Source organism: Aquarana catesbeiana, linkage group LG08, assembly GCF_042186555.1.
Source record: "Aquarana catesbeiana isolate 2022-GZ linkage group LG08, ASM4218655v1, whole genome shotgun sequence".
Classification (NCBI taxonomy): Eukaryota; Metazoa; Chordata; class Amphibia; order Anura; family Ranidae; genus Aquarana; species Aquarana catesbeiana.
The window spans coordinates 78,573,673-78,586,187 of record NC_133331.1 but is presented as its reverse complement, the minus strand read 5'-3'; the positions used below and the strand labels follow the sequence as shown (position 1 = coordinate 78,586,187).

Here is a 12,515-nt window from a genome sequence, read left to right as displayed (position 1 = left end):
CACCACCTCCCCCACCCCTCCCTTCCCAGTAGATTTTGCATCCGCTAACAATTATTGTTCTGATGTCAGTGTGAGAAGTTACTGCTGTTCAGGAAACGCCATGAAACACAGACAGCAAAACCCAATGCCTTATAGATAGGCCCTCACAAATCCTGTACTTTTCTACACTTCAGTAAACGATTTAGACTGAAAACGGGCCTCCAGTTGAAATGAGAACAGCCGCTGACATCCTTTTTCCATCCCAAGTTTGTTGATCCTTAAACCAGAAAAAAAAAAAAAGGCAGTGACTCAACAGAAAATTATGCAGCACAGAATATCTAACCAAACCGCCTGAGACATCTTCATGGGTCAATCACCAGAAGAGTCTACTTATATCGCACTGGGCCTCATCCTGGGAATTGTCAGAAAGGGACTCGGTCATGAAACAAATCACCTGTGTGAGAAGACATCCATTCCTTAGGACCCTATTTACACGTGCAAATGGGGCCATTAAAAATTAGATGTGGGGGTTCCTGGCGATTAGCTGGGGGTGCAAGCCTCTTTGAAAGTAGTTAGAAGCTGACAGCTCCTGGAGTGTGATCGCTCATGGAGAGAGAACCAGGGAAGGAGTAGGCATGGACGCAAGACTGTCTGCTTCCAGCGCCTGATCATTCACAGGGAAAGCAATCTGTGTGGCTCAGATGTTTATCCCAGCAGTTGTTTAATTACTATAGCAAAAACAGACAAATTCATAGTTACATAGTACATAGTTACATAGTAGGAGAGGTTGAAAAAAGACACAAGTCCAACCTATGTGTGTGATTATGTGTCAGTATTACATTGTATATCCCTGTATGTTGCGGTCATTCAGGTGCTTATCTAATAGTTTCTTGAAGCTATCAATGCTCCCCGCTGAGACCACCGCCTGTGGAAGGGAATTCCACATCCTTGCCGCTCTTACAGTAAAGAACCCTCTACGTAGTTTAAAGGTTAAACCTCTTTTCTTCTAATTTTAATGAGTGGCCACGAGTCTTGTTAAACTCTCTTCTGCGAAAAAGTTTTATTTCTATTGTAGGGTCACCAGTACGATATTTGTATATTGAAATCATATCCCCTCTCAAGCGCAACCTTTCCTCATAACGAAGATCCTCCAGACCCTTTATTAGCTTTGTTGCCCTTCTTTGTACTCGCTCCATTTCCAGTACATCCTTCCTGAGGACTGGTGCCCAGAACTGGACAGCATACTCCAGGTGCGGCCGGACCAGAGTCTTGTAGAGCGGGAGAATTATCATTTTATCTCTGGAGTTGATCCCCCTTTTTAATGCATGCCAATATTCTGTTTGCTTTGTTAACAGCAGCTTGGCATTGCATGCCATTGCTGAGCCTATCATCTACTAAGACCCTCAGGTCCTTTTCCATCCTAGATTCCCCCAGAGGTTCTCCCCCCAGTGTATAGATTGCATTCATATTTTTGCCACCCAAATGCATTATTTTACATTTTTCTACATTGAACCTCATTTGCCATGTAGTCGCCCACCCCATTAATTTGTTCAGGTCTATAAGATTCACATAATTCACATATACAGGCAATTGAAATCTAAACCACTACTTTAAAGAACCTGTCTAGAAGGGACATTTGAATTTCTATTAAAAGCTGGAAACTGAGATTGTTAAATAACCCTCCCCCCCGCCCCACACACGCACACCTCTATGCTGCAGCATTGTCCCTCGCTGGCGCCAACAACTGAACGATCACATGACTGTTGATCACTCAGTTCTCAGTCAGATCAGAGTGTAAAAGCAGTGACTGTCAGTCACTGTTCTGCCTCTCCAATGCTCACCATACACTTGGCACAGCTGGTTTCAGCTCTCAGTCATGCGCTGGGAGCTGGATCCAGCAGTCAATCTGGCATGCTCTGATCAGCAGCTGGAGGAAAGTCAAACTATTAAACAAAGCCTTTAGCTTTCTTTCACATAATCCGGAAAAATTATTATTACTATTATTTTTGACAACACGTTTAGAAATTGCAGACAGAATCACAGCAATTCAGAACATCCATGAGTCAATGGAGCCTGATCGAATTTCTGTAGGTTTCTGATCAACTGTCCGAAACTGTCTTTGTGGTTGGTCCTGTTGGCATCCTCCTACCTGACATTTTTCAATTGAAAAAAAACTGAAGGAACTAAGTAAAAATTGCCATCCAAACAGTGACTGCATGCAATCAATGTGTATGGCCAGCATTACACTTATTACAGTGCTCATTGGTTACTGGTTCTTCAAAGAAAACAATGCAATAAGGCAAGATATGTACTCGTTAATGTGCATGGGACGTTTTACCTCCTCTCCTGAACGATTTAACTTGACAGATAGTAACCCACGTTTTAAAACGTCTGGGTTGCCGTGTTTACATGCCGCATTTAGAAGCGTTTTTTTTTCGTCAAATAGTCAAAAACGCCTGTAAACAAAACGCGATTTACCGCGTTTACAGGCGTTTCAAATGCCTCTGAACATTCGTCCTGAACGCTTTTTTTGATTTACAAAAAATGCTTTTAAACTCAACTGCCTAGAAATGACCCTGTGTACATGTACTGATAAGATAAAGGAGAGTTCAGGGGCATCTGAAAAAAAAAAAAAAAAACGCCGTTTACCAGCAGCAGTGTACATGAGGCCTAAAACTTCCTGTCCCTTCAATATCACTCTAAAAAGTATGTCAAATCACTTATATTTTATTTGTTAAGTCTTTACACTATACCCTGATGCCGCGTACACACGACTGGACTTTCTGGCAGACTAGGTCCGCCAGTCTTCCCGACGGACTTTCCGAACGAACGGACTTGCCTACACATGACCGGACTAGGTCCGCCGGTCTTCCCGACGGACTTTCGACGGAGTTACGGCGGACTTCCGAATGAATGGACTTGCCCACACACGGACTAAAGTCCATTCATTTTGAACGTGATGAGGTATGACAGGACTAGAAAAGGAAGTCAATCTTGCCGCTTTTAATCGGTGAGATTGACACCTTGCGACAATGTACAATGTACCCCATACTCATTCACATAGGGTGGGGGGCTGGGATCTGGGGGCCCCCTTATTAAAGGGGGCTCCCGGATTGCGATAAGCCCTCCGCCGCAGACCTCGACAACCAACGGCCAGGGTTGTCGGGAAGAGGCCCTTGTCCTCATCAACATGGGGACAAGGTGCTTTGGGGTGGAGGGGGGGGGGGGCACAGGGCGCCCCCTTCCCCAAAGCACCCACCCCCCATGTTGAGGGCATGTGGCCTGGTACGGTTCAGGAGGGGGGGGCGCTCGCTCGTCCCCACCCCCTTTCCTGACCGGCCAGGCTGCATGCTCGGATAAGGGTCTGGTATGGATTTTGGGGGGGCCCTAGGCCGTTTTTTCGGCGTAGGGGGTTCCCCTTAAAATCCATAAGACGACATTTTCCACCGAAAAGGTCTGTCGGAAGTCCGATGAAGCTCACACACGGTCGGATTGTCTGCCAGATTCATCCGGTGGAAAAGTCCGCTCGTGTGTACGCCGCATGAGGCTAAGTTTATATATGTGTGGCATTCTCTACTGCCCCTCTTAAAAGTGATCCACAGTCAATAGCATTTTAGAAGGTGGTAGAGCAGCAGGTTGCAGATGTCCAGAAGGCACCCGTTCATGTTTTTGGTGGATTTTGCTCACAGCCAAGTCTCAATCTCATTGACCTCATAGCCCCCTATTGCATGGTAAAATTCAGCATTTCAGCACATTGCACCGCTTTTTTTTTTTAACTTTATTTGATGTGATTGTAGCCGTATTAGTGCAATTGTGACAGAGAAAATTGAGTACTGTCCGTGATACTTTTTTTATTTGCACTAACATACAATTTGTCAGGACAAGCTTTCAGGGTATGTCCCCTTCTTCAAGGTCCAAGCAGTACTGATTCACAAATTTTTTAGCAGAATGTTAAAAAAAAAAAAATATAACAACAATGCACACACACACACACACACACACACACACACACACACACACACACACACACAAAAAACAAACACATACAAATCAATGGTAATAAAGATAGCAGCACAGTTAGTGAGATAAGAAAGAGGGAGAGCTATAGAATGGGGGGGGGGGGGGGGGGCGTAGTAAAACTTTAGTATAAATGGGTAAGGAAACCCCTAGCGATGGTCTTTATCTAGTGCAGAAAAACCTAGATCATCACCGATAGTGTGAACGAGCTTTAATTGTCTGTGCTCTCCCATGTGCAGAGTATGTTTCCTGGTTAAAAAAGTAGTCAACAGAACAGGTTGTATGTAACTATCAAGAGACACAATTATGTCTGACTCAGAGCTTTTCTACCTCACCACAGGGCATAAAACTTGGGTTGTGTGGCTCATTGGAATGTGGCACCGCCTAATGCAAAACAGAAATACAGAAGCAGTTACAATGGGTTCCTATCTATAGTCAGAACGCCTTGCCAAGAAGGCAATTAATACCTCAACAACCAAAATGTCATGAAGCATAAAGGCGCTCCGGCCTTATCATAAAGTCCTGCGCCAAATTCATGAGAGCCGTGCAAAGTTTTTTTGGTATTTCCAATGCGTGCAACAAACTTCGGTATGATGTGTGTAGCAAGGTCCCAGGGCCAAAGAGACCTAATGGTGACTTCAAGGGTTAGTGAGAGCTGACATCCTTCCTTGTGAGTGGGTTACCAGGCATGGTGGGTGTAATACAAGCTGAAGTGATGGGCACCAGACACTTTTTGAATGCAAAGAGATATATTGTCTCTTGAACAAGAACTGTGGGAGAGAGGGTTAGGGCCAGGACACCCTTAAGCAAATGCAATGACAACTGGCAGACTCCAAGACTTCAATAGGTAGACATCTATACAGTGGAAGGCCTCCAGCCGGACACCACTTCTGTATAGATAGGACCGCTGTCTCCTATGGCAACAAATCTTGTAACAGTCACTAACTGTAGTTGTAGTTAACTATTGGTAACACAAATAGTTCTCCTCCCAATCTACAGTCTCTCACTGTAGGTCTTCACACCCCCAAGCTCCCAGTCTCTCTCTAGACTCTCAGAACCAATCGCCACTGGATCCCCTGAGCTCTTCCACTTTCATAACTCGGTATCTTCCTCAAGCGTCATCCCTGCTGTCCCACTGGGTCCCTGGCTTGACACTTGCTGAAGTTTTTCCACTTCTTCACTGTCCCCAGCTGGTGAGAAGACTGCTCTGGTACTGGCTCCAGCTTAATCACAGTGGTCTCCAGTAACAAGGTGGACGGTCCCTTAGTGGCGACAGCTTCCCCGTCCAGCTGAACCATTACTCTCGGTTGGACTCCAATCCTGCAGTCCCAACCCTGCGCTGCTTCTGGATAGGCCCTCAGACAGTCCAGCAGCCAGATGTACCTGGGATAGGCTCGGGCTTCCGGCCTAGTAGCCCAGGGCAGCATAACACACGTCCACACAGACAGCCGTCCAGGTAGCACAGAACCCCGATCACCTGACTCCACCCAAATAAATAGGCTCTCCAGCAGGCCAAGGAACTAAAGAAACCCGTCAACTGGCTAAGACACCCCCATCTATTCATAACCTGACCTTGCCAAGCCCTTGTCTAGTAATGTCACCAGCATAATGCCACCTAGCAACAGAAGAGAGAAGGTGCAGCAAGTCCAGGACTAGAGAGGAATCAGTGGATCTACTAAATTAACCAGGGCGACTACGGACTGGCAAATTACATTTACTAGAAACCCTGCCTAAACACCAGAGTGCTACATTTGTCACACTTACATTCCAGGGCTATGAATGCAATAAATTCATTACGAAATACCACCATATCTGTGATCAGAAAAGTGGAGGCAAAAAAAGAGCTCTTCCGTGTTGGGAGTAAATGGTTTAACAAAAACATTCTGTCCGATTCATTTCTGCAAAAGATTGATATTTCTCTTACTGACAGTTAAAGCGGGAGTCCAGCGACCATTTTTTTTTTTTTTTTTTTAGGTCATTGAGACACTTTGCTAATCCCAAAATAATACTCACAGTTTGGGTGTAATATTTCCGCCTCTGTCTGTTTTCGTACTGAAGAACAACATAAAAAAATGTGATGCTGGCCGTTTCCATCTTGCTTGTGGGCATGTGAAGCCCACAAGCATTGATTTCCTGGATGCGGTGAATGCTGTTCATTCACAGCTTGTTCACGTGCATGATCATTGTTACCGCACTGAATCTTGGGAAGCCTGACACTAAGCTCCCAGGAGACAGTGCGGCGCCGGGGAAAGGCAATAAACACGCCTACTCCCATGGGAGGAGAGACAGGAAGTGCCACAATAAAGTACAATATAAAAGGTAATTACAGCGATAAAAAAATTTTTCCTGCGGCATTTCAACATCTATGCAATTAACTGAAGGGGGTAAGATTAAGTTAAACATTTGAGTGGAACCCCGCTTTAATCTGTAGCAACTTATTCCATTTGTTGCACTGATGGGAAACAGATTTCTAATGACGCTACAACATTATGAATTCCAAACAAGGTGTGTTGTGGCACCACTCATTTACTCCCAGAAAATACACGTTCACATGTGTTAAATTAACAAGCGGCCTTAACGCACAAAACGCATTGCATTAAAAAGGGGAGTTCCACCAAAAAGTGGAAACTCCGCTTTAAGCACTCCTCGTCCCCTTACATGCCATATTTGGCATGTCATTTTTTTTTGGGGGGGGGGGGGGGGGGGGGGAGGGGGAATTTGACAGGTACCCAGCTCCTACTTCTGCTCTCATCGCCTAGGCGACTCCTCCTCTCCCCCTCCCTGCAATCTTCTGGGACACGTCACAGGTCCCAGTGCGCACCCGGCTATGAAGCCACAAGCTGTCTAGATATTGACCAGACTGGAGTGCTTTACAAATTATGGGAAAACAAACTGTTGGCGCTATATAAAATTATTATTAATAAAAATTCAATGAAAAGGAAGGAAAAAGAACGCTCTTTTATGACCACCCATACACGTTAATTTTTTTCTGAACTGTACTGCGGTAAAATGCAGCAAAAATACTGGAACACCTTTTTTTGAAAACGAGAAAAAAAAAAAAAGGGGGGGGGGGGCTGGGGGGGAGATGAGGGGAAACAATGCATCGGATTGCATCAAAAACAACTAAGCAGAATGCATCCGGACTGCATTTCTGTGTTGTGAACTGGCCCTCAGTCCAGGGTAAAGATAGGAGATCGGTAGATGGTGGGACCGCCTTCCGATCATGTGATTGCACGGTTGCCGATCCTTCTCACCCCTTGAGTGTTCCAAAACAATTTTAGGCTTCATACACACGGGGGGTATATATGTTTTTACAAATATATTTTCTAGGAGAAGAATTCCTGCGTAACGATCATACTATTGTATGGCTGAAATAGCATTAGATTCGCAGGGGGGGAAAAAAAAAAAAAAAAAGGGGGGGGGGGGGGGGGTCAGGGACTTTTTTTTCCCCCCGCACTGGAATCGGATCGCATGAGTGTTCTCACCCATGTGATGTGTTTCCTGTCTGAATCCACAGTTATCACTGCGATCTGTGAACCAATCTGGGAGGATCATTAACATTGTATTGACACCCGCAGCGGTTCACAGAGGGGAATGTGAACTGCCTGCGGGAGAGATGAGATGCTGGAATCTCACAGGTTCCCACATCGCATATGGGTGAACCTAGACTAGACCCCTTTCACTGTAAAGCACCGCTTGTTTTAGCAGCGCTTTACCACTGTTTATTTAAGCGGTGCTTTTAACCACAAAAAAGGGGTTAAAAACTCCCGTTTTGCAGCACTTTCAAGGCGAACCCTTCCCAAAGATGCTGCTTGCAGGAGTTTTTCTTTTCCCCATCCCACAAGCGCACCGTCCGAGTGTGAAAAGGCACACTAGAATGAATGAGAGGCAGTTTTCAGGCACTTTTCAGAGGCCGTTTCTAGTGCTAAAGCGCCTGAAAACCACTTCAGTGTGAAAGGGGTCTTAGTCTGCAAAATAGGAGCTTGGATAGGGTTGCCACCTGTCCAGCATTCTCCCGGACGGCCCAGTCCACCTGAAACCCAGACACATTATTCAAACAGGAATGTGGCTCAGAACAGGGTTTGAAAGGTGGGGGAGGGGGCACTGTGTGCGCCGCATTACTATTCACTTTGGAGTGCCCAAAGGTGCCCCAGATTACAATACTATAGTGAATAATAAAAAAACGAAACTAAACAAAATCTACTGCACGCCACATAAATTGTTCAGGTTTGGCTTGAAGAAAAAGAGGCAACCCTAATCTGGGATGGCAATGCGGTTGTACGATGTATTGATGTAGAAGTCCAATCCTTGTATAGTCATTGATATTACTCTCTACTGTACATTATCCACAAAATTATACAAAAAAGTCAGATTTAATCATCAAAATCAGTTACAGATTATGCTGCTTGGACACAAGACAGAAGATACAGCTACTGCATTATTCTTTTACTGAATAATTGTCATCTAACATGTATAACTGTACTGTGCAGGCATCCATGTTTATGCCCTATGCAGTTGCCAGCAAAACCCATCCTGGATGAATAGAAGAGATAAGCTCAGGTGTGTTGGCTTTGAGTGAATCATCAGGTCTGTACCAAGATGGCTGCGTGGTCTTGGTAGAAGAGGGACCCAGCCAGTACCCCTTGTATACGTGCAAGTGGAGAATGCTTCCAATTAGTGGTGTGCAGGGACAGCTTCCTGGCAGGATAGCCCAGATGGGTTTGGATTAGGATCCGAGCATGCCTGAGCTCATCCCCAATAGATAGTTTCTTCACAGAGATGGGTTGGTCTAAAAGGTGTCCTTAAAGCTGAAGGTGGCCTGTGGACAATAACTCCAGGATGGAACAATTAAAAGGATAACTAAACCCAAGAAGAAGAAAAAAACAAACAAAAAAAAAAAAAACGTAATGGATTGAAGCTTACAGTTCCTAGATGTGATGAATGCCTTAGTTTTTTTTTTTTTTTTGTTTTTTTTTTTATTTTGTCACCAAATATGCGTTGATTTGGCCAGAAGAGCCGTGTTCTTGTCAAGACTTGTGAGCTGCACTGAAGAATTCCTTCCTGGCTATCTTTGGTAAACTACCAATTGCCCCTGGAGATTAACACAGGGCTTGTTTACTCTCCATATTAGGACAGCCCACTGGGGCGACCCAGCCGCCCAGGGACCAGGACAGCCGACTAGGGTGACCACCATAGCAATCCAGAGACCAGGACAGCCGACTAGGGTGACCATAGCAACCCAAGGACCAGGACAGCGTGTTTTATTTGCAGGATATACAGGTGAAAATACAAAGAGGGGGGGGGGGGACTAATGCAGTCACCACACCAAAAATCCTAGTGAGCTGCAATTTATTACATTTTCAGTTATGGTATGGGTTCAAATACACTAAGGATTGGGACATCAATGCACACTTTTAGGTTAGATGGCCAACCTATAAGGACACGAAAAAGTCAACTGAATTCCATTCACAGTACATGTGGAAAGGCGGGGAGGTGACGTATGATAAGTCTCTTCCTTGGCTGCCCCGGGCTACATTCTCCAGCAATTCATGGGATATGGTGTTATCTACCCATTTGTAAACCATCACAGCTGCAGATCTAATCGGGATTTATAGAATGGTAGCAGGAGCATTCCTTCTAAAGATGCCATTACACAGCATCTACATCCTAAACAACGATTTTGGTGCAGACATGCAAACATAATGTTTGTAACATAGTTTTACACCAACAGACCAATTCTGAACATATGGGCCTGTTATGACCCCCCCTACCCCCCACCCCATGAGCATTTCAACAGAGACATAATGTTAGGACTATATACTAATGAAAAACATGTTGCATCCCCAGGCAAACTGGTACACTCCAAATACCTCTGCAAAACAGCAAACAACCCACTTCACCAAGGAGAAGTCTGCAACATTTTACCAACACAATACAAAAGCTTCCATTCATTCTACAGACCTGCCCATTGTATACTAGACAGAGGCATGCAAGAAGAACTATCCAGGGGGTGTGGAACAACAAAGCACAGCACACCTTTGCAACACACACTAATATATATATTTTACAGAGTGCAATAACATCCAAAAAGAATTCCTCCTTTATTTGTACAATTACATTGTCTTTAAAAACAAAATGGTTGGTTGGTTGTTAAGAGTTATCGCACACAAAGCACTGCCCTTTATGCCGTGTACACACAAGCGCACTTTCCACGGACTGAACTCCGAAGGACTTTTTGACAAACTTTCGACGGAGTTCCGACGCAATGGACTTGCCTACACACCATCACACCAAAGTCTGACTGATTCGAACGTGATGACGTACGGATTTTTTGACTGGACTCGAGCCTGTCGGAAAGATTTGAAACATGTTCTATTTAAGGTCCGTCTGATTTTTTCAACAGCTAAGGTCCGATGAAGCCCACACACGATCGAATTGTCCGGTGGATTTGTTCCGTCGGACCTTTGCTGTCGAAAAGTCCGCTCGTGTGTACACGGCATAACACTGTTAAAGTGTAAACGCTGAGGCTTCCATACACACCAGCTTAAAAAAAAAAAAAAAAAAAAAATGTAAATAAAGATCTTCTAGCAGCAGCGTCTGAGCTTTTTTTTTTGCTTTTAGAAGCAAAAAAAAAAAAAAAAGTATCCCTGCACACTAGAAGTGATTTTTGAAGCTAAAGCTTCTAGGAGCAGAAAAAAACAAAACAAAAAACAAAAACACCCACAGCTGAACACACCTAACTGCTAGCACAAAAATGCTATTATGAGCGTTTTCCATCCAGCATTTTTCTGGCAATTTTTTTAGCTTATAATGTGCATGAAGCCTGACAAATTAATCTTTTTTGCTTCCTTGATAAAATATACCCTTTGGAAAAAAAAAAGTGTTTTATTATATCTGTTAGGTTAAAAAAAAAGTGTTCATCCAGCCAGAAATCTTGGGAGCTGATAACAGTCCAAAGGCAGAGTACAGGAAGTTATCAGTTAGCATTGTTCTCTGCTATCACTGGACACCTCCCCCATTATGAAGAAGAGAGGGAGGTGTTGTATAGTCCTAGCAGTGGGGCTGATTTACCAGAGGCAAAATAGGCAAAGTGGATACTCTATTGCCTTTATAAAATGAACCCCTGAGTTATGTAGTGCTAACACACGCTCTGTCCTAGGGTGACCACACTGCTCAGTATGGTTGTCACCCTAGGACAGGAAGTTTGTTGATGGGAGGATAAAATAAAAGTAGCTAAAATAAAAATAAATATAAAAAACACACAAAACAAAACACACAGCTTAAAAATAAAAAGGAAAAAATAAAAGCATGAAAGGAAAACAAATGCATTCAAGTGCTGGCGAGTTGCCAGTTTTTGGCTTTAGATACATTTTAGATTAGCCATAAAAGGCAATCATTTAAACTCCAAACTTGCTGCATTAATCAATAGCTAACACAGTACAATCCTCTACTAGATTTTCATTACAATAAATACTTCTCTCAATCCTGCCGAAACAAAACTTGACTCGTAACAAGGTTTTTATAAGAAGCCTCAATTAAGAAACAGAAAGCAAGCCTTGGAATGCAAAGAGAAAAGTAAACCATCTTTCCAAATGTAGCCTGCAGAGAGAGTAGCGGAGTACACACTTACCTCTGAAGGTGAGGGTGACTATGGGGTCCGGCCTGCCAAGTTTAGTTTTGGGAATATTGGACGCGGACTCCACCAAGACCTTCAGCATGGTTGCAGAGTTGAGGGTGGTGGACCTGGGAAGAAGAAGACTGTTGTTGCTGGCATAGGCTGTAGAGGAGTTTCCTGACCCCGGAGAGCTCACACACTGATGGGAGTGGGGAAGCAGCTGCACTCAATGGATTGTTACATGAAAAGAAGTCGCTGGGTGGATCTCCGTCTGATTACTCACTGACTGCCCCAGCCTAGAAATACCTGACGAGTGATCCGTATAGAGTGCAGGTTCCAGCCTGTCCTCCTCTATACACAGGATATACACACACTATATACACTATACACTGTGCTACTGACTGCACTCACCTACAGGCAACACATTACACTCCATTATTATTATTATACAGCATTTATATAGTTTGTGCAGTGCTTCACAATATAAAAGACAATACAATTCAATAAGAAGGTAAGCTGCTTGTGAGAACTTACTATATAAAAGCCATACAGTATTTTTCCCCCTTTATTGGCTTAGCATAGGGAAGGACTGAAGCCTGGTTCACATTTATGCATTTTTAGTGCGTTTTCAGTTTTGCAGAAACACACTTCAGTCCATATAACATGGTTTCCTATGGATGTAGTTCACATCTGTGCAATTTATGGAAAGGGTCAGGATTTTTTTCTGGTTTCATAGACTTCAATGGATCAAAAATGCACCTGGCTGGAATATGCAAACTGCAACCTGCATAGGTGCGAATCAGGGCTTAAACCCATGGCCATTTATTTTTGCTGTCTGTGTACCATAGGTGTCGTCAGGGGGTGGCTATTGAGGCTGTAGCCCCAAATCTGGAGCCCATAGCCC

At 44.1% G+C, this 12,515-nt stretch overlaps 1 protein-coding gene across 3 annotated transcripts in view; it reads right to left on the bottom strand.

Annotated features, from left to right (window-relative positions):
- Positions 1-11,890, bottom strand: part of MYOF (myoferlin) — a gene marked incomplete in the record, with an annotated part of 231,955 nt that extends 220,065 nt beyond the window's left edge. For all 3 annotated transcript variants that reach the window (XM_073596030.1, XM_073596031.1, XM_073596032.1), the window contains 1 exon segment: positions 11,627-11,890. In XM_073596030.1, coding sequence (XP_073452131.1) covers positions 11,627-11,714 — 88 coding nt within the window.
- Between the last annotated feature and the right edge of the window lie 625 nt (positions 11,891-12,515).